The sequence below is a fragment of the Manduca sexta genome, chromosome 23 (assembly GCF_014839805.1).
Source record: "Manduca sexta isolate Smith_Timp_Sample1 chromosome 23, JHU_Msex_v1.0, whole genome shotgun sequence".
In the NCBI taxonomy this organism is placed as follows: Eukaryota; Metazoa; Arthropoda; class Insecta; order Lepidoptera; family Sphingidae; genus Manduca; species Manduca sexta.
The window spans coordinates 1,845,249-1,867,799 of record NC_051137.1 but is presented as its reverse complement, the minus strand read 5'-3'; the positions used below and the strand labels follow the sequence as shown (position 1 = coordinate 1,867,799).

Genomic DNA, 22,551 nt, shown 5'->3' with positions numbered 1-22,551 from the left:
TCGATTTTAGTTTCCAGGAACTAGAAAATGTATCCAGTGTAACTTGGACTGGACATAAAGACTTAACATGTCTTAGGATGGTGAGCGCAGTGGAATATAGACAATACTTTGTAATTTAAGGTTAAATGTTGTTTGTACTATTTAAGAACGGTATAGCTTACCATCAGGCGAACGGCAAGCTCGTCTCGTCATTCAAAGTAAAAAAAAAAACTTTTTCAGGATCGGTATGGTTCAATAACACGCAGATCTACTTGTAACAAATTTAACGATTGCTAACGATTAGATATCTTTAATTTAATTATATAAATACAATGTATGCCTCGATCAAAGATTGCGCGTCGTACGAAAGATAACTAAAAATAAACATTACTTTCTCTCACTGTAATTGCCTGAAAGACCCGCTCCATTATGAAACCCAATTTTATTCAATACATATTCGACACGAGTTGACCCATTAAAATCCAAAATGGAACACATTTTAATGACAATACAATGGCCCAATCAAAATCAAACATTTGTTTCACAAAATCCACTGTCGCGGCTTTGTGGTGCGGACAATGTGGATCCAACATAAATTATGTTGGACAATATATTGGAATGTGTTCGACAAACATTGGCATTGTCGTTTTACAAACATATGTAACGCTGCATTGTCTAAAGATTTTGTTAATTTAGGATTTGTATGGTCCACAAAATATAATTCGGGATTTTGGGTCGGAGTTTGATGTTTATTCGTAGGTTTATTGACTACGAGTTTGCTTCCAAACAGGCTAATATAACTCTTTATTTCTAGGCATTTGATACAACCGTATGAACCGATCGTATTATGAGACAGATTTTCCATAACTAATCAATAATATAATGATAATTTGGTAATAATGTCGAAAAATAACGGACCTTGTATCCTTAACATTTACAGGCTTAAAAGTCTTAGGTTAGGAATGAAAGTATGCTAACAAAAAATACCTTATTTTCAATTTAACATTATGTGCAGATCTGTTGATCACCGAATACAATACAAATATTTGAAAATTGTTTTTTTTTTTACACTTTTGTACACATTGTATAGAGGCAGACTTAATGCGATGACCATCCTCTCCCAGTCAACCTTAGGGTAGTGTAGAGAGGACGTAGATAGGTGCATAATAAAAAGAAGTTTAAAAACACATAATAAGAGTAATAATAAACAAATGTAGGTATTTATTAACAGTTCTCTATCTGAACCTAGTGTGGCTCCTAATACGATACAAATAAAGACATTGATGGGAGCTGTTCCCACAAATTACACCACAAATCACTGCCAATGACCTCAAACGCCAAAATATTTCGTAACCATCAATTTGGTACAAATTGCCCTTAGTAGGCGGAGTCGCGCGTGTGCCCTCGCCCTTACGAGTGTGCCGACGGCCTAACGCGTGCGAGTCGCGTGCCCGACGCCCGTTTTCACAGCGCTTTCACTTCATTTTCCGCGTTTTTTTTAATTTTCACCATGTTGTAAATTTCCTTGGATTGAGCGGTTTTCGGATGTTCTATTAAGCGTTTAATGGATTAAGTTAGATTGTAGAGTTAGAATGTGTAAGGGTTTATTTATTGCATTTGTTGTTATGCGTATGACTATACTAGCTGCGCCCGCGGCTTCGCCCGCGTGGATTTCAGTGTGTTACAAAGTTTTTCCCGCGTTAATATCGACCCACGAGATTTTTTACAACCGCGCGACCTCTTCAACAGTAATCGTTATATTTCAGTCAATTTACATAAAACCGTAATGTATTATTAACCTAATCCTTCCTCAAGAATTGCATTATCTTTTAGTAATAACTAAACAAAAATCCGTTCAGTGGATTTTGAGAAAATCGATCACATACAGACAGCTTTTGGGGACTTAGTTTTATGATATGTATAGATATAGAAAAGTCGTAAACTTGTGAATTCAATATTTTCATATATTATTCCGTGTTTACAACCACTATATTAACACGAGACGTTTCCAAAACAGTACAATTATTTAAAATTAATATATGTTGTAATCCAACCAATTAGTATGCCACCGCCGTACATACATTCACCTTACACCTTAATAACATTAAAACAGAAATCAAAAACACGAACCCGCCTTTACCGCACCAAAAACGAGATTAATTAAAGAAAACATAGTTAATATAGTACAAATCCCAAAAGCACTTGTAATTATTCACCCCAGCTTATTTGCGGCGGCAATTAACTTAAAAGCTATGTTGGTGTGTCGGTACCCTTATTTAAGGGTCGCCACACGCGCAACCCCGCCCACGTTTAGCCGAGCGACGTCTTTTAATACTTTCACGCTTCATTCAATTCGGTTTGGCCGATTTTAATTTATGTTGCGAATTTTGACGTCGGTTTACACATGTCGCTTACGGATTTGATGTTATTACATATGCTTTCATGTGACTGGTTAGGACACGGTGTGGAATCCATATTGATAGTTGATCAACTGGTCTTTTTATGTAGCAAAATTGTTTAATGGATCATAGATATTGTAGACAGCAATCTTGGTTGCGACTGGGTCCATTAAAAACATCGAGATTGGGAGCCAATTGACCCTTCTGTAATTTCACTGACCTGTAGACAGTAATATTGGTTGCGACTTGAGGCCAATTAAAAATATCAGGTTGGGAGCCAATTGACCCTTCTGTAATCTCACTCATAAGCGACAGAGATGCAGTTGGTTAACAACAGTTTGAGACTATATAATATTTACTTATCAATTCATTGCTATGAACAAAGGTACATGAATACGACTTAAAACCAAGTCATCACCAGTAATTGATTACAATTGGGAAAACACTCATAATTATTACATTATTAATTCAATTTACGAGGAAAATGGAACACAATATATAATTCAACAACGCATGTACCGACTCGAGCCACACAAGAACCCGCACAATCCAAAAGCCCGAAAGAAACCAACCCCTTAGCGAACATTAAAAAACTTTCAATAATTTTAATCGCATGTCAGTCGACACGCGGGCGCGGAAATCCAACGCACCCTCAAACTAAGCCCCATTGTCACTTTGACAGTGAAAACTGTCAACTGTCAAAAGCAGCCAAGAAGGTTTAAACTATGCGCTCCATTTTCGCTTTTCATATTTGGAATCTTTTGTGTGCGCTCGGCGTGCGCACAATCCCTTATGCGAGCGCTGTTGTGAGCGCTGCATGCCATTGTCGGCGATGTGTGCACTGCTTTACGCGCAACTTGTATGAAGTAATGTAAGAATTGTAATGGGCCTGTATTCCTGGTTATGTAGCAATCGTTCTGAATTTACGGGGGGAATGTTTCGCTTTAGTTTTGTGTATAATGCTTTTGTCTTTGCGGGTGAATGCGAAAGGGAAATGGTTTTTAAGTGTGCGATGGTTAACGAGTTTAGCTCGTGTTTTTTTTTAATTGAGATGGGTTAGATCAAAAATTATATCGCGACACCGATCTGTTGTGATGAATAATTCTAAGCGTAAGACAAGTAGGCAAGTCCAAGACAGTCAGCGTATCTCACATGAAATTCAATTGCTGATGGACTTTTAGGGCTATATTAATTAATGCTACAGATAATAGATATCAGCCGAGACCTCAGCATCTTAATATCAGCGCTATTTTATAAATAGATATTAACAACATCAATATGTTAGGACGTAGCGTATGACGGATTTTAAACTCAGATTTTTTTAACATCGTAGACTCAGCTGACTGTCTCTTAACTGACAGCTCAAGATTTGCTTATTAAATAGTTCCTTAAACGTCTACTCAAGATCCTACTCAAATGATTGGTTCATTAATACCATAGCATCAGGCAAAACACGTCACTATCAAGCCCGGACAAAAATGTTTACCCGACTTACATACCAACATAATTTCCCAAATGAAATACCTACATAACGCGCACCATTACATTATGTACCCAATATCGATTGCCCAAAGCCGGTTTTTGTGTACACATTACGTGTAAAAATTTACGTCGCACTGTTTTATTTTAGGCGTCACGAGAAAAAAACGTGACTTAGGCGTTCGGTTTTTTTTGAAGTAGAGCGAGTGACCGAATCAATGCCTCGTTTAGTACGTGCTTGTGTATTAGTACGAGCTACTAGCTCTTTTTAGCTATATAGAATACAATGAGTATAATCTATAGATGAATTTAATTAAATATATCTGTAGTGGATTTGTATTTTTATAAAGAGCTTTACATTTTCTTGTTGGATGCATGAAGGATAAAAGTTAATTACAGTGTAATTAATGTACTAACCCCCCAAATTGACCCCTCTGCACCTGATGGTAAGTGGAGTGGAGTCCAATAGACTGATGAAAGATGATTACACCTCGACAGCGGACACAGTTATGCCGGCCTATTGGAACCGAATATACACAGGCTGATCCCGGAACACGACACACATGGGCCACTATGGCGGGTTTTAACACCTTGTGTATAGCGGTCGCTATTCGGGCGGATATCAAATATATCCTTTTTGTTTTGTTGTCGCGGAGAAAGTTCCTTATTACTACCGCCCAGCCTTCTTAGGGGGCGACTGAGCGTTTATGTTCGGGTAACCGTTGCCTTACGGCCCGACGACCGTAAGGCAAATATATCTTACCACCAACAAAAATATACTATATTCGCGGCGAATTGTAGGCGCTCTAGTAGCGTCTCTGAACAATAATTAAAAAACGAATAAATTCAGTTTACTAAATTAAACACTGGGCATAACCGGATGCACCATTCCCATCACCACCGTTTGAACACTTATAGCTTTTAGTTGTATTTAAGCATTACCTTATTCAGACTCGTTAATTCCCCACTCGCCTAAAACACTGGCGTCCCCAAACGCGGCATCACAATTGTGTAACTCAATACGTTCAGCGGAATCGATGACATCGAATGAATAGGACGATAACGTCCGATACAGCCGGCCCATTGTGTCCGCCGGCTATTTTTGTCCGCCCATTCACTATCGGCATGGTTAAATTTTCGGATGGAATTGTTATCGGTTATGATTGTGACGGGTTTACTGTTTCATAGGAAATATTTTTAAATATAAAATATATAGGTAAAAAGAGTAAGTATTTGCAGTGGTTAATGACTACGAAATGTAAGTTGGTCTGAGCAAGGTTATTAACAAAATGGTGTACGGCCTACAATTCTGTTGTGGTAATCGAGAGGGAATTCAAAAAAGGCGGTTCTGCTTTATTACATGGTTAACTAGATTATCTTATCGTTCTTACTGCTGTTTATCAAATAAGAAAATGTATTTATAATTTACGTAGTTGATCCTAGATAGGAAAAAAGTTCGTCTAATTCATTCCAAACCAGTAATAAATAATCAGACTTTGACTTTTCGCCCTCTCGATAACCACGACAGAATTAGTTTATTATAGCTTACAAAATGCAGTATCTTTATAATGTAAGATTTGTGGGTTACGAAGTCCCTGTTTGATACAATATCAAGATATAAGACATATTTTAGGATGGAGTAAGGATCTGTGTATAAATTTGGCTGTGTGTTATATGTGTACTTAAGGTCAGTTAAATTCCGTCTATAGGGGCGAATCCGTCTTTTTGCAATTACGGGCGTTCTATTCAAGAACAGCATCGATAGCTGTATAGGTAAGAGTCCAAAATTCCCCTATTTACCTATACGGTGATCAAAGCTGTCCATCGATCCGAGGGTCCCCTGACCTTACCTATCTATTTCAACAACACTACTGGCTTTAGCAGGCTGCACGTAAAACCATGATTATGTTTAATGATATAACAAAAATAATTAAGTTTGTATTTTAGAGAATAGAGGCAATATCAAAGACATAGGCCATAATTAACTCAGCTTGCTTATAAAGCTTTTATCTTAAGGTTACAACCCATGATGCCAACAATATAGAGATGAAAGGCGCCATTTGTTTAAACGACTATAATAATGCATTCGCTCACAATCTCGTCATTAGCAACAATGTATAACGTTTTTTATACATCAATTCGTAACTAATTGCAGACTAATCCGCCATCTTGTCGCAGTGACAACAAAATGTCGGCCGTTTGCGCGGGAAACCATCATTACGTGCCGTAAAATGGCGGTTTATTAGCTTTGTTACAATTACCTATACGATGCGTTGATATGCACCGAACGCGTCTGGAGTTTGGAATTTGGTCTTTTTATTGATAATTTAATTTTGGGTCACCATACTACAAAATTCGATTTGTTTTAGGTTCAAAACTTGTTATGGAAATAACAATTATTTTGCTAACTTCATAATGTTATTTCGAGCTAAATGTGCTCCACTCAGTCTACGTTAAAGGTTATAAATTCTGCATTGGAATGCGTTGCGTTCTGCCTAACCAGCTAAGCATGAATTATTTAGGGTCTTGAGTGTTAAAAATGGAAACATTTAAATAACGACACTTACCAGCTCTCAAAGCATCCATCGGCACGCTGGGGTAGGGAATGGAGTACGGATACCCTTCCTTCCTCAGGGTCTTGGGTTTCCTCCGCGGCCGGTACTTGTAGTCGGGGTGCTCCTTCATGTGCATGGCCCGGAGTCGCTTGGCCTCGTCTATGAACGGCCGCTTCTCGTCTTCTGTTAGAAGTTTCCATTCCGCACCTGGGGTAGAAGTGTTTATTGTTATTAAACGTACTAAATATGCATAGGATTTTGGTTCATGGATATTCGAGCCCTTTCTCCGTTTTTATTCTAAAGAAGTTTCACAGAGTGATCCCACAGGAGTAATGGCTCAAAAATAGGCACCATATCAGCATCAATAAATGTATCTTGGTCATAAACCTAATAAATAATGTTAAATTAAGTTAATAGTACACGGTTATAAAGCATAATAACTAAAATCAAAGCCGATCCATAAGGCACAACTAGAACATGGCAAATAACAAAAACTGAAAAGTAATTTGCCCCGACCATCGTTCATAGTACCGACAATGGCATTCAATCGATACAATATAATCGAAGGCACGAACGACCTGTCTCCCAGCTCGATTCAAGAGACCAACCCTTTGTTTCCCCCCATTTATAGAATGTTGTATTCATCCACCGTGGAGGGGCGCCACCGTCCATTCAAACAGACAAGACAATCCCAATTCAGACGGGTATAAAAGCGAAAACAATGTCGCTAACATAGAAAGGAACAATCCGGCTCGGAGGACCATGCCGTGTCTCGCTCGCACCCGCAGCGGCCGCCGCAAGGCAGACAGAGACGGCGCGAACAATGGCGGAAAGCGCCGCCTAATGACGAATTTGCGCTTTTCATTCCGCAACAGAAGTTTTTCCCGGTTCCTCATTATTCTGTCGATACTGTGAGGGTGAATATTTCGCCTTTTGTCGGCTGGAATGATAGGATCGTGTGCTTAGCTATAATAGGTACACTGGATTATTGTTCCATTATACCTTCAGAAACATCCGCCCGCTCTCTAATCAGTATCTTTTTCGTGACAAAAACAAAGATCGACGAGAGTCTGGGTGGAACTTTAACGTACGAAAATTTTATGTATTAATTGAATCGATTTTACACAGTGAAATGAGAATAATAATAACCAATCTTTGTCACAGGCTCAGTCTATTTATAAAGGTTAACTAAACCATTGAACTTATGAATTTGTTTAAAGTTACGCGGGTCGATCACCCATAGTATCGGAATCCAGCGAAGTTCGATTGTGGAGTTTACAATTGTGCCTATACTCATTGTTCGTATTGTGGATTTCGCTGAATGAATATTACGTAAATGATATAAAAGTAACAGCCGAGAAAGCCGGGCTATTTCTTATCAATGGTGGAGTCTATAAATTCAAAGCTTGAAAGAGAAGTATTGAGAAGTTTGCGTATATTGTGGTATTATTTGAAAACCGCATATTGTTCACTGTAGCTATCAAATCATGGTTATAACATTGCTCGTACGTACTAGGGGCATCTGTATTCCTTAAAAAATACGCAAATATATTATTATTAGAATTAAAATATGTTTGTGAGGGTACTTGTGACACTGTTTTGTTATAAAACACTGAGCATTTAACAAACCAAGGCAGTTAATCATGACAGTCGTGCCGGTCGGTTGGTTGGTGAAGTATTTCTGTAGTCAGTACTAGCCATATTTATCGATATCGCTTCAGTTTCTAACAATATATTATTTGACCTTAGTCGGGAATTTGCACTTTATAATAATAATAATATTATCAGCCCTGTATTACTGTCCCATTGTTGGGCACGGGCCTCCTCTACTAAAAGGGATTAAGCCTTAATCCATCACGCTGGCCTAGTGCGGATTGGTAGACTTCACACCCTCGAAAATTCCTAATTGCACTTTATTTTATAATAATTGTTATACAAAACACAGTGATCTCAAAAATCGTGCAGTATTGAACCAGAACTAAACTAAATTTAATTCTAGACTGTAAAACGCTTGGAAGGTCCCTCGGGAGCGGGGCTGCGGGATCGCAAGGACTAGTGTTGCCCAAATGCAAGAACAAGACGAGACTTAGCCAGTCTTGGTCTTGGTCTTGCGCCAATACACCTGATCTTGGTCTTGGTCTTGGTCTTGCGCTCCCAGTCTTGGTCTTGGTCTTGGTCTTGCAGCAAGAGTCTTGCAAGTCTTGCAATTACCTATTAGTCTATTACTATTTATTAAAGTTTACTTTAAATCTTAGAAAAACGTATTAGAATTGGAACATTGTGAGCTTGAATTAACATAGCCATAGTAAAGATCAAGCAGATTAATAAATAACTGAAGATTTGATAAGAAATTCGAAAAATCAACTGACCTATATGTCGTTTTCCATGGAAGTAACTGTTTCTTAATAAACATTTATGATTTATAAGCTTACATTTGCTAAAACATGTAAAAAAAACAAATTAATTACAATAACTTGACTGTATTTTTAAAGAACAATACTTATCTGTCTAGAAAGAGATTGAACCTTCAACTTATAAGAAATTTAATAAAAGAGTTTTACGATTTATCATTTATTTGAATAAAAAATAAAATACAACACTAATCAACAGCTTTATCATTAGGTTATGATACTTTATATCAATTTCTTTGACCAAGAATTAATACAAAGTAACCATCTGGCTGACTCATCACTTAACCTATTTCTATGTTTTCTAATTACTAATGATGCTTTAGAAAATAACCTCTCAGCAGGTACTGAAGTTGCAGGTATTGAGAGAAAATCACGGGCCATTTTCGATAAAATCGGATACTCTGTCTCATGCGTCCTCCACCAATCTAAAATGTCTTCCGAGCTGGCAGTTCTTGGTTTTCTCAGGTACTCCTCCAACTCGGATATTTTTTATTCGCTATGTTTATGGTATTAGTCGTAATGCGCATAGGTCCAGTTTTTCATATTCTTTGATACAGTTTTTTGCGTCTCATAGAATTCCTAAGCGTACCTACCTATACACCGAACTGTTACACCTAACTACTCAGTGAAATAGCGCTAAGTCCTAGCTGCAAGACGCAAGAGTCTTGCAGGCTATGTCTTGTTCTTGCTCAAGTCTTGCACGGTCAGTCTTGGTCTTGGTCTTGCTAAAAATACGCGGTCTTGTTCTTGGTCTTGGTCTTGCAAAAACGCAAGAACAAGACCAAGACTGCAAGACCAAGACTGAATTTGGGCAACACTAGCAAGGACTCATCCGCTTCACGCGCTGTTACTCGGCTATTACTTAGAAACTAATTGAGAAGAGATTTGATTTCCGTAAAACTTTGCTATTTAATATCAATTAGTTAACTGGATATCATCATTTTGTCTGTGAACGTCTGCCTAGGTAACGGTGGTGATGGGTGAATATTTCTGAAACGGAATCTGACACAAATATAGGTACTAATACTAATTAGAAGTAGATTTTAGCCCACTGTAAATATGAATTATTTATAAATAATTTATTTAAATAGTTTACTTACATATATGACAAAAAAGAAGCCGCCAGAAATCGGCTTGCATTGACCTTTCGCCATTACTAGGTACCATAGCTTTATTTATTTGTGCAAAGAGCTGTTTTCGAGTTTCATATTTAGGTATTTAGGACATATTTCATAATCCAAATGTTACGCTCTAATTAGTGTATTGGGCAGTGTATCATTTAATTGGAACTCATGGAGATATTACTAAACGATCATTGGTAATGCGAAATTGGATTGTATTTCTATTAGCTAGTCCATAGATGGCGTTTACCATCAAGTTGCTTGCCAGTTGTATTACAAACATCTACGCACTTTAAAGTGTCTTTAAAACTATAATTAACAATCAAGTACAATATATTTGCATGCGAACGAAGTGAAGTACAAAACAAACGTATATGCGTGACAATGGTTTCTAAAACAATAGTATTGCAAATATTAGCCGCTTTCCAGCGATCCTTGTTTGCGGCTGTCGTCTTAACTGCACTGGCGGTTGGGAAACGCAGCGTTTTTGGAAACGGTATAATTAAAACATTGTAGATGTCAGCGTTAATGTCCTTTTCCTAAATGAGTCTCGCATTCTTTGAGATGGGAATTAACATGTAAATACACGATTTAGTCTATGTATATGCCAATGTTTAGCCACATTTATCCAAATCCATTGACTAGTACATGCAGTTACGGATAGCAAATATTTTTTATAGCATTCATAATGGTAATAGGTTAGGAAGAATATTGAAATATATTTTAAACTTTATAACCAACATAATTGTTAAAAGTATATAGTCATAAAAAAGCTATTCTTTTTTTAAACGAGCGTGTTTCCACCCGCCGCGTTTTTCAGCCAGCTACTATATGAAGGGACCGGGAACTGTCGCTAAGATCTTTCCTTCGTATTGTCCTAAGCGACAATGCAAAGCCTAATTGTGATGTTAATATATACGCAACACGTTCTAAATGGCATTGATAATGCGTCCTGTAGTCGCAATTGTTAAGTATTTACGCTTCTGTATTTTCTTAAAGGTTGTTGTGTTTGCTAGTTTCAAGTCACTGCATAAGAGTATATGATAAAGTATAAGTCAACAAAATAAAAGAATTCCAAGGCCCCGAATAAATACTAATCAAACAAGTACTGCTTACATTGGCCGTATAATACCATAATTAACAAATAATATTTATTTGAACATTGTGAAATAGACCTTAATATAATGCAAATTACAATTAAATTCCTTACCATGTCAATTCTATTCATTTTAAATTTAAAAAAGGAACATTCCACCATTGTCCGTTAAGATCAACTTAAGACCGGGCACGCCTCGGGGCCTGCATCTGCCCCCGTGGTTGCCACTAACTATAATTAACAATAAGATTGCCAGCACAAAAGGGACACGTGTCACAGTGTTGCCACTACAAAATAATTATTTCCTACAGTTACGTGTGAAACAATGGCGCTGTGCCTGAACAATGCAACAGACGCGTAAGTAGGTTTGGTTGCCATTTTATGCGGTTTTTGTTGAAAATTGTTATAGGAAATATGAGTTACAACGGTCATCTTTTGAAAATTACTCATATTAACCGTGCCATGTTTCCAGGTATATGCTATTTCTAAAATATAACGACTAAATACGAAAGTTATGCTATCAACTATGCTATCAAATAAATAGTAATCAAATGAGCATCATGTAGCTTTGTAATGGATTATCTGGATGATAAAAATGCTGAGTAAAAATAATGAAGGTACTTTCCACAAACATTTCAAAATTATGTAATATCTACTATCCCAAATCAAGCAAACACAGAAGGGCAATGTTTAATCCAATAGTAGAACAATTAAACAGGACTGAACCTTTAGCTAAATTAAAACAAGAATACTGGTCTAATCATATCCCCGAGCACTGAGCTGAGCAAATTTTCGCTCATAGAACAGAAACAATGCTTAGGGAAGCGATTGACTTTGACAGCAACTAGCAATAGACGCAATACGAATATCGAGCATTTGTCACACTCGCATGCACACAAGTTCATATGCAATAAACACATACCGCGCATATCCAAAACTCGGCTCACACATTTAAAGACAACTCGTATAACAGCCATTGTCGACGACAATAACAAAAAAACAACAGCACACGAAACACACATGTTAGGCACAATACTGACTCCAACAAAGAAGTTTCCTCTCTGCCTTGTATTAAAACCTCCTTTGTGTTTAGAATCGGACGAAAATGCTCTTCATTACTCTGAAAGCTTGTGTGCCGTGCGACAATGGTGCGGGGGGGTGAGTTAGGGTGCGCTAGGCCCCCGCCTCCCCCCTGCAGGCTAGGGTGGGGGCGTCGCACAAAGGCTCACGGTGAAGGAACGCCCGCCACCCTTTCGTCCGTAAAATTGAAACGGCAAGAAACGTTATTTAGGTCATGATTTTATTAAATTTGTTAATAGATTTTTTTTGATAGTCGCCGATGGGTTTGAAGGGTTATTGTTTGTGGAAAATGGTGGTGAATCGAATACAAATTTGAGTTTATTGACGTGAATTGTATTCTAATAACGAGTTTAGTGGATTCTGTCTTATTACAGTTAATGGTTACATTGAAACCTACTTTATTTGGATGTAGAAAAACGAACACCATCCAAAAGAAAGAGATCCGATAATTTGTTACGAGACAGTCATTTTAATAAATCCGAATAAAGACACTAACGGATTCTTCAAACTTGACTACACTGTTGCTTGGCAATAAATATAGATAAAATGATACTAAATCCCAGACGAACTCCCGCAACCATAAACCTTATTAGTCAAGAATATAATGTTCATCGGATATCTATATTACTCGGTGTTTAGTCGACCTAGTTCCGCACAAGTAATTCTAGTAATTGCGCTGGGCATTACTATTTTAGTTAGACATCATAAAATTCTGTTTTCATTTAGCTTAGGTAATATACATAATTATTTAATGATGAATCTAATCTTAACAAAGGCTTTTTGACGGACAAATACCTTAAAAAATCTTTCATAAGCTTTACAAGTAACTAAATACTTCATGATCAGGCAGGATGCCCACTGCTGAATATAGACCTGCCCCAAAGATTTCCAAACGATCGTGTCGCAAGCGGTCTAAAGCTTTCTTCAATCACAGATTGCAGATGTTGTCTCTATTCCAGATCTCTACATTATAAACCATAAATTTATCTATATTAGCGTTAGTTGACTAACCGCTGTGAAATGTCTAATTAACCTTCCTTCTAATTCTCAGTGGTATAGTAGACCAGGTTAAAAATGGCATCTCAAATATAAAAATCCGATGTAGCTCAGAAAGCCGCTAAACTCAAATGGACTTGGGCTGGTCACGTCAGTCGAATGCCTGAGGAGTTTAGCTACCTGGTGGAGCCCTGACACTGCTCGTAGGCTTTGAAGTTGACCAAGGAGATGGCGGGATGAAATGTAATCATTAAAAAAAAACTGGTTCACTGTACAGGATCGTGATTCATGGAAGGATTGGTGAGGCCTTGCCCAAAATTGGGACATGCTGGCTAATACCATACAACAACAATATAAAATGCAAGTGTTTTCACTGAGGTCACCGGAGTTAATAGATCGTTACGCTATCCTCACACTGATTTAGTACAAGTGGACGTTTTTAACTATTGTAATCAATTATTCGCGGATCAACCGTGAACTCGCGTAAAAAGAACTTCTCATTGAATTTCAACGACTGACATACACTGATTTATTTTTTGCTTGAAGTTTTCTTTTTCTGGTTTCCCACAGCGGTGTACATAACAATTAATAGACAATGTTTGATAAAAACATGTAAAAAGGTAAATCTTTGTGAGTGAAAACAGCAGGAGTTTTATGTCCAAATCGAACTGGCTCTATTCTTAGTGATGCTATTAGTGATACCGTGTCGAAGACTGGCGCTAGCCTTTGTGCATTTTATAGTAATAGAATGCTAACTGTTGTTCCTCCAATTGGGTTTAGATTTCCGGGATAAGAAGGAGCATACAGCACTTAGAAATATAACGTGCTATTAACAATCAATTGGCAACACAAACAAAATGCTACACCAAAGCTTTTTAGAAATAAACAATTCAAGAACTGAAACTGGCCCTATAACGTCTTAAGAATCGTTGGTAACACAATGTATTTGCTACATGATAAACCTCAACACAAAGTGCTACATCATAGCTTTTTAGAAATAAATCAAGAACTGAAACTGGCCCTACTAACCCACTGAAATAAGAAGACGACTAGACATAAGGTGCAATTCGCGACGTTCGTGTTACACAACCTTTGCGTAGTTGTGAAACGCAATGCGGTGTAAAGACCGTCTAATGAAAAACACAAACTAAATAGAAACGCTTGTGCGCTATAGTTTGCGCTAAAATAAGAATTACGAAAGTATTTTGCGAGGAAGTTGGCTTGGTTTAGTGATAGGATGTGGAGTGTGGAATGTTTGTTTCTCGGTCCTGATAGACTGCGGGTTTTCTATCATGATCTGATCAATATAGACCTCAGGATTGAGTCATACTGTTGGCTGCTAAACTAAGCCAAGAGCTGCAATATACTAAAGTAACTTAGTTGCTCCGATTCTATACAAATTGAAGATCAATAAAGGCAGGTTCACTTAAATACAGTGACATCAATTCTACAAATAATAACAATATCAGCCCTGTATTATATACTGTTCCACTGCTGGACACGAGCCTCCTCTACTATTGAGAGGGATTAGGCCTTAGTCGATCACGCTGGCCTAGTGCGGATTGGTAGACTTCACACACCTTAAAAATTCCTATAGAGAACTTCTCAGGTGTGCAGGTTTCCTCACGATGTTTTCCTTCACCGTTAAAGCAAGCGATAATTCACAAAGAATACACACAATTTTTTAGAAAAATCTGAGGTGTGTGCCCTTGGTATTTGAACCTGCGGACATTCGTCTAGGCAGTCCGTTCCACAACCGACTAGGCTATCGCCGCTTGATAGTAGTAAAGTCATACCACAAAGAATACACACTTCTACAAAACATGATACGTAAACCGCCAACATCTAGGAACTACGCAAACAATTCGCAACTTCATTTTTCAAAAACAATTACCGCCTGCGCGGGGTACAAGCCACAATCACGTTTACACAGGCACACAAAAAGGTTATAATTAAATAGGGGCAACGAGCGGACCCTTCAGTGACAAGCGACAAGCCGCTGCTACAATGAGGAACAACAGTATTTTTGTTGGCTCACAACAGCTGCCCCGTAGAGATAACGCGACGCTTAGTGTTACGAGCTAGCGGGAGATGGTAGTCAAGGTGAGGTTTGTTATCAATTTGAACTATAAATGTATTGCCTAGAGTCTAGACTAATTAAAACTGTTGTTTTTGGTTTATCTGTTCACCTTTATTTCGTAATAGACGTAATAGGTACAAGTGCCTTCAAACATAAGTCTAAGAAAGGCATATAAAGAGCAGATAGACTATAGATATATGTTTACATTGCTGGTTCGTATAATGGTAACGTTACAAAACAGTAAAGAACACTGTAGGTTATACGCCAGTATAGGAGATACAACTCTAGGTAACTTGTTTTTAAGCTATTGAATTTGGTGATGTTGAAATAGATGTTTGATTTAGCGAATTTTCGACTATAGGTCTATCTATATTTTTCTATAAGTATGATTATTTGCGTTTGTTGACGGTTATTCCTGACCTACTTGATCATCGACTTCAATTAAATTATTTATTATTGTGATGAACTTATAATAGCAGCCAGAGAATAAATTTCAGTTTCGCCCGCTAGTCTCTTGCCAATATGCCTCGACCTTTCTGGAATTGCTTTATTTCCTTCTCTTAATTAATTTGAGCTCCAATTTCAATATTTCTCTAAAATGCGGAGACAATCAAATGTAGACTTATATTTAAGAACCAGAATATCATCTTTGGCGACTATTTAATAAGACTAGTAAGTGTAAGCGAAAAATATTCGTAAAACAGTAACATTAAATGCCAGAATAAAGCTATCAACTTAAGTGAGCATTAAATTACAGCAATTTGTTGTTATACAGTTACAAAAATAAAACTAAACCGGCATTAAGCCCGTTTCAAGCTAATAATGAAGAATTAAAAATAATTGAGCACAATGGTTAAATGCAAATTAGGTGTTGCGGCTTTACTGTTCTTACGTGAATTAACTGTAGTGTGAAATTAAAGTTAAAAAAACTTGATGGATTTTTTATTGGCACGAAGGAGGGGAGTATCGTATATAGTGTGGTAACTGGAGTAGGGTTTAGATAGCGTCGAATGACGAGAGATGATTAATCCTCGCCAGTTGACACAATTATGCCGGCCTGTTTGCAACTGGATACACAGGCTGATTCCGGATCGCGAAGCACTTACGTGAGCCACTATGGTGGGTTTTACACCTTGTGTACGGTGGTCGCTATCCGGGCGGATATAAATATCCTTAAACTAGCAAATGTTTAGTGTACAGTGCCTTTTGACATTACATATTAATTATACTGGTACTAATTTATATATCCCACTGCTGGGCAGAGATGGACCTTTTGATCGGCCAAAATTACTACGAACAAATCGAATATGTTTTGGTGCAACCTACTAACTGAAAGATTTCAATCCACATCGAATTACCGTGACAAGTTTTTATGAGTTCTTTACTACTTTAATTTTTGAAATAGAAATGTTTGTGTATTTCAACGATTGGACGATCTTTAGAAGATAGCGCATAAACAACTGAATCCAATATTCTTAAATATTAACGAACAATTTACTATCTTGAAATTTATAGAAAATTGTTCCTACCAGCCGTGCCGAACTACTGTTAGCAACAACAAACGATAATACTAATAACTCGCACCCTTCTAGCAAGAACACATCAACAGATAGTTTGGAAGTATTTCATCAACAAGGCGATGAAATGCTTCAACATTTCCACATTCAAAAAAACAAAGCAAACGCAGTGACAATTGCGCCCACAAGTAATCTCAAAAGATAGAAGTTTACCTTAATAGATTCCCCATTCAGCCGGCAGATATAGCTATTCGGTCCGTGTTCATTAAATAGATCTCTTTTTACATCGCAACGGGCCGTATTGTCCGATTAACCACGCTGCCACTATTGGGTATGGCATCGAATTCTCTAGCCGCGTTGTCCAATAGCGTTTCCGAAGCTTTAATTACTGTTCGCCGCAAAAAAACACCGGGAGCGGTTGAAACAAAAAAATGACACGGAAAAAACTGAAGACGTCCAGCGCCGTACATAATGTGGAGCGAGGAAAATCGGTGTAAATTGGTACACAGTCGCGGGCAACAACATGTGTCGCCATTGTAGAACTTAATAGATAAACGTTAGGTAATGGAAACGGTGGCAGCGTAAATAATGACTACATAATTGATAGACAGTGACTCTGTAGTGTTGCCAGTGAAAAAATATATTTCTCTTTGAGTGTACGTTTTTTACTTTTTTTCATGCGTGCGCGCCGGCTGTGTTAAATTCGAATTGTGTAATACAGTTTTTATGAATTACAACTGAGAAATAAAGTTGAATATTTTTACAATATAAAAAAACTATTTGTTCGTGTATTGGTGTTTATCGTGTTGTTTACTGAGAATTTCGAATGGTTTAATATAACCGAGAAAGACAGCGGAGTTTTTGCTCGGCTTCTTCTTATTGAACTACACAATAATAAATTGTATGAAAGAATATTTCATTAATGCGAATGCGGATGCAAGAAATATCTTTGGTCAAGTGCTTTTGTATGATTTTATACATTGTCGACGTCTCAAAGGCGAAGATTACAAAGTTCTTTTACAATTATAAAAAGCTATATTTGTAAATTCAATTATAACTGCTTTTTGCTCGCTAGTCTACGCTTTAATATCCAGGGACCTCTTGAGAAACGTGCCTTGTGACCAGTATGGCCATCTCTTACCATATCACGAGATGAATATATAAGTGATATAAATCCACTAGTACTTTCACCTTTACCTAACCTTTTCGGTACATAGGCTTGAATTTATGTTAAAGAATGTATTAAAGCGCTAAGAAAAGGCATAATCATGATAAAAAAAATATATGATTTATTATTTGACTGCTTCCGTGGTGTAGGTGTAATTGTACACCGTATGAGTACGACTACCGTACTGAATGAAGTCTTGGGTTCGAATGGTCGGGCCAAAAAATATTGCAACAGGGTTTTTCCATCTTAAAAATTATTAAATCATAACTAGGAATCAGGAAATTGGCGGTGATACCCTCGTACCTCGAAAAGCACGTAAAACCTTTGATCTTGCGCCTGTTCTCTCTCCGGTCATGTCGGACTGCCGTCTCACCGGACTATGAGAGTTAAGGAACAGAGTGTGCACCTGAGTATTGCTTACACACTTGTGCACTATAATATGTCCTGCGTGGCAATGGACTAAAAGAGTGCACCTGTGTATTGTGCACACCTGTCCCCTGTGGGTCATATCTCCTGCGTACTTAGTTAATCTCCGTTGCTGGCCGCCCTGGCCGAAATTCAGCTAAAAAGGAATCATATATGATTAAACACTATTCTATAACCCCGAACATAATCGGCTAGCAACACGCTCAGCTCAAAACACGACACGACTATTGGGAAGCTATTACAGCCGATACAATGATACCTGCCCCATGTTAATTAATATTAACTGCGTTACGCCCCGACAGTTGGCCGATGTTATTGGGTAGGTGCGCCATTGATGGAAACAAAACACACACGGCGCGCGAAAATGCGCAGTAGGGATGAAGGTGTTTTATATTGGACATTTATTCTTCACTGTTGATCTATGAAGTGGATGGGTTTAAACAGCATCTTTTCTAGTGGTATTAGTAGGGAAAGGTGAAAATTTCTGAACGGGAATCCAACACAAAGCGGCGATAGCCTAGTTGGGTGTGGAACGGACTGCCAAGACGAATGTCCGCAGGTTCAAATCTCAAGGGCACACACCTCTGACTTTTCTAAAATCATGTGTGTATTCTTTGTGAATTTATCGTTCGCTTTGACGGTGAAGGAAAACATCGTGAGGAAACCTGCACATCTGAGAAGTTCTCTATAGGAATTTCGCAGGTGTGTGAAGTCTACCAATCCGCACTAGGCCAGCGTGGTGGTCTAAGGCCTAATCCCTCTCAGTAGTAGAGGAGGCCCGCGCTCAGCAGTGGGCAAGTATATAATACAGGGCTGATATTATTATTATTATTTAATCCAACACAATATACAGGTACTAATGTGCACGAATGCGGTCTGCAAATCGTTCTAATGATGAATAATTTGCCTGCAATAATCGGTTTATAAGGACCCTCCACCACTGATAAGTATTATAGTAATGTTTTTAATAAACTATTGTTTTTACTATAACTCCATGTAAATTGCAATTCGTATTACTTATTATTTGACATATGTGGCCATATAGCAGTAATAAGTTTTTTTACGGTAATATAATTATTTGCAATATTCAATAAACTTAAGGGAGTTTATGTTTCATTTAATATCGACACTGATATTTAAGCATAATAATTTATAGACTTCAGCTGAATAGGACAATTAATTATCCCGCAATAACATAAATAAAGACATATTTTCTTTTACGTTGGACCAATCAATAAGAAACCAGAGACAACAATTTACGTAGCCGAATCTATCAGATTGAAGCTAACGTATAACATTCATAGAATTCTATATAGTACATATGTACCTAAAACCCTGACGTAGTGGCTCCTTCGGACAAGCCGTTTTCCGGAAATACCCAGTGTATATCACATAAAACAGGCCAGCATATTGGCACCTGTCAAGGCACACAACGTCTTTCGTTGGCCATAATCTTACTAAATATTAAAATACGAAAGTTTGTGAAAATGCTTCGATGTTTAAAGAAGTAAACACGGTAAGAGCTGAACGGATATGGATAAAATTAGGCACACAGATAGGCCATATCCCGGATTAACTTATAAACTACTTTTTATCTCACTAATTTGCGCCCATAGGAAATAATAGTATTTTTTTGTAAATGGCGCTGTAGTCATAGAGGTGGCGCTGTAAATAGCTGCATTGAGTTTCAGGGACGTGTAGCGAAAAAGGTCTATCACGTGGGCGAAGCCGCGAGCAACACCTCATATCACAAATTAAAGAAACTGCAGGGCCAGAAAGGTGCAAATACATAATCAACATCTTCACTATGTTAATATACACAATATTTACACATTAATTGTAGTCGGTATACGCATAAAACACTCGGCATCCACCACGCCCGTGTGTCACAACTAAAAAGTTGCGTCCGCATTGTGCGTCGAATACCTTTGTTGCGCTCATCGACATTTGTCGGGCGACATTTCGATTGATTTCGTAAACAAAACGCGTTTTGTACGCCGATTTATTATGCCAGCCGGTAGACAATGGGTCTATCCGGAGCGTTGATTATTGACAGGTTCGATGCACATGTTCGCCTTTCTACATGCGCGTGTGTCACTTTCAATTAGGTAATACGGAATTGAAGTAAACAGGTGTGGGGTTAGGCATTTTCCTTGATTATTAACTAAGTATTATTATCTAGTACGATTATCGGGCACAGGAATGTTACTGCTGAACACAGGTCTCCCCTAAAGATATCCAGACCAGCCTACAATGGTTTGCTTAGTATAATTTTAAGGAAATATCTGTTGATTTTCTGAAGGTACTTATATTGAACAAATGTCTACAGAAGTTGTTTTTTTATTGCTTTAAATGACGAGACGAGCTTGCCGTTCACCTGATCGTAAGTGATACGACTGCCCATAAACAGTAGAACAGCCATCCAACACCTTGAATTACAAATTATTGTTTGGTATTCCACTGCGCTCGCCATACTAAGACATGAGATGTTAAGTTTTATTATGTCCAGTAGTTACACTGGCTGCAATGTCCTTCAAACCGGAACAGTGACTACACACTGCTGCTTGGCGGAAATAGACATTGCGGTGGCACTCAGGCGGACTCTCACATATAAGAGACCATTAAACATAAGATTACCCGAAGAGCTGAATCCACCTCGCAGCAACCATTATTAGCAAACATTAACCCGCTCCCAGCTTCGTAAGCCAAATTTATTCCTAACAGTGCGTGAAAATAATTTCACCCAAGCGTCTAACAAACAAACACCTATTCCAGCAAAAGACACAGTATGAATAATACATGCGTTGTATTTGAACAGGACAAAAGCACTTTTAGGTACGCAAGCGGAGTTTTGTGCCGCACTCTCCGGCGGGCGCAAAAAGAGAACGACTTTATTGACCTACTCGCTGTTTCCGTTCACGATTTGTAGATGGCGTTACGTTTCAAAGTATGATGGTGTTTTTGTTTACCGGATATGAAATTTTTGGTATGGTTATAGGGGATAATGTGTTAATTTGGTATCAGATACTATTTTGATGGTACAGCCATCATTGCAATATGTTTCGTATGATAATATGATTTTTTAACAATAAAAACATTGCTTTAGGTAGATTTGTCTATGAGAATTCATTAGAAAGGAACATTATTGAAATTCTCAATTTTATGAATTCGATTGGTAATACTTTAAGACCTTAAACACAAGGTTTTGTAAACATTCCATAGTTGGTCTCCTACAATAGAACATATTTTAATATACAGTTCTATGTGTTGTCGAGATGTTACATATTTCCTTAAATATAAGTAACAATGTCATTATTTTTGATGAACGCCATCTGTTATTGAAACCCCAAAACAAACGCGTACACAGACAAATCACAGACGCGGAACACGGCATAACGAACCAATGCTTTTAGAAATAGAATTCACATTCACAGATACCCACCGCCAACATTTGCCCCGGCTAACGACAAAAAAATCTACACGAGACACAATTTATACTGGTTACAGAGCGTACCGGCGCTGCACGCGCTGTATTCACTTCGGGATTTAAAAAAAGGAGGGAAAAATAGAAAATGGCGGTTCCTCTCGCCGTCACCGCCAGAATGGCGGCCACGGCCGTTTTTATTTTTCCGTACATACTCTTCCGCCGGTGTCTCCCCTTTTTCTGAACAGTTTTTAAATATACGGCCTGGTGAAGTAGAGTTTGCTTACATTTGGCGGTTTCGGTGGCGCGGACGCCCGCTGCGCCGCCCTGGCGGCTGATTGCTCATTAGTTTTTATTTTATTTTACACGACACGGCGCATCTTTTGATATTTCGATACGTGAAATGGAACAATAAATTTAAAAAATTATGGATGTTATTCGATGTCGTTTTGCACGGGTGGCGAGAGCGTCCACCTGTTGTGTTAGTATAAAAACCGAAGTGTTTCAAAAGAAATAGGAATTGGTATTCAAATTTATGTAGAAAAATTGCAATAATACTAGCAATAAAATAAGTTAAAGGTAAATTCAATATCGGTATTATATCTACCAATTGAAGAGATTTTTTATCACTTTGTAATAAATTATATTCTAGCGGACAATGAACTGTCAAAATGCTTTATGAAATGCTTGCCTACTCAAATTAAACTTATAATTACTGAACACTATTATAAGTGAAATATATTATTTGAATTAGAGTAAGAAATATACACAAACATTGGAACTATCTTATTTACGCTACCCCTGAAATCCGAGACCCATA

General features: G+C 37.8%; 1 protein-coding gene across 1 annotated transcript in view; it reads right to left on the bottom strand.

Moving 5' to 3' along the window:
* LOC115443701 (transcription factor SOX-21) overlaps positions 1 to 22,551 on the bottom strand; it is a 56,297-nt gene that overhangs the window by 17,511 nt on the left and 16,235 nt on the right. The window contains exon 3 of the mRNA XM_030169220.2: positions 6,425 to 6,619. Within this exon, the coding sequence (XP_030025080.1) occupies positions 6,425 to 6,619 (195 nt within the window). The remainder of the gene's footprint in view (positions 1 to 6,424; positions 6,620 to 22,551) is intronic.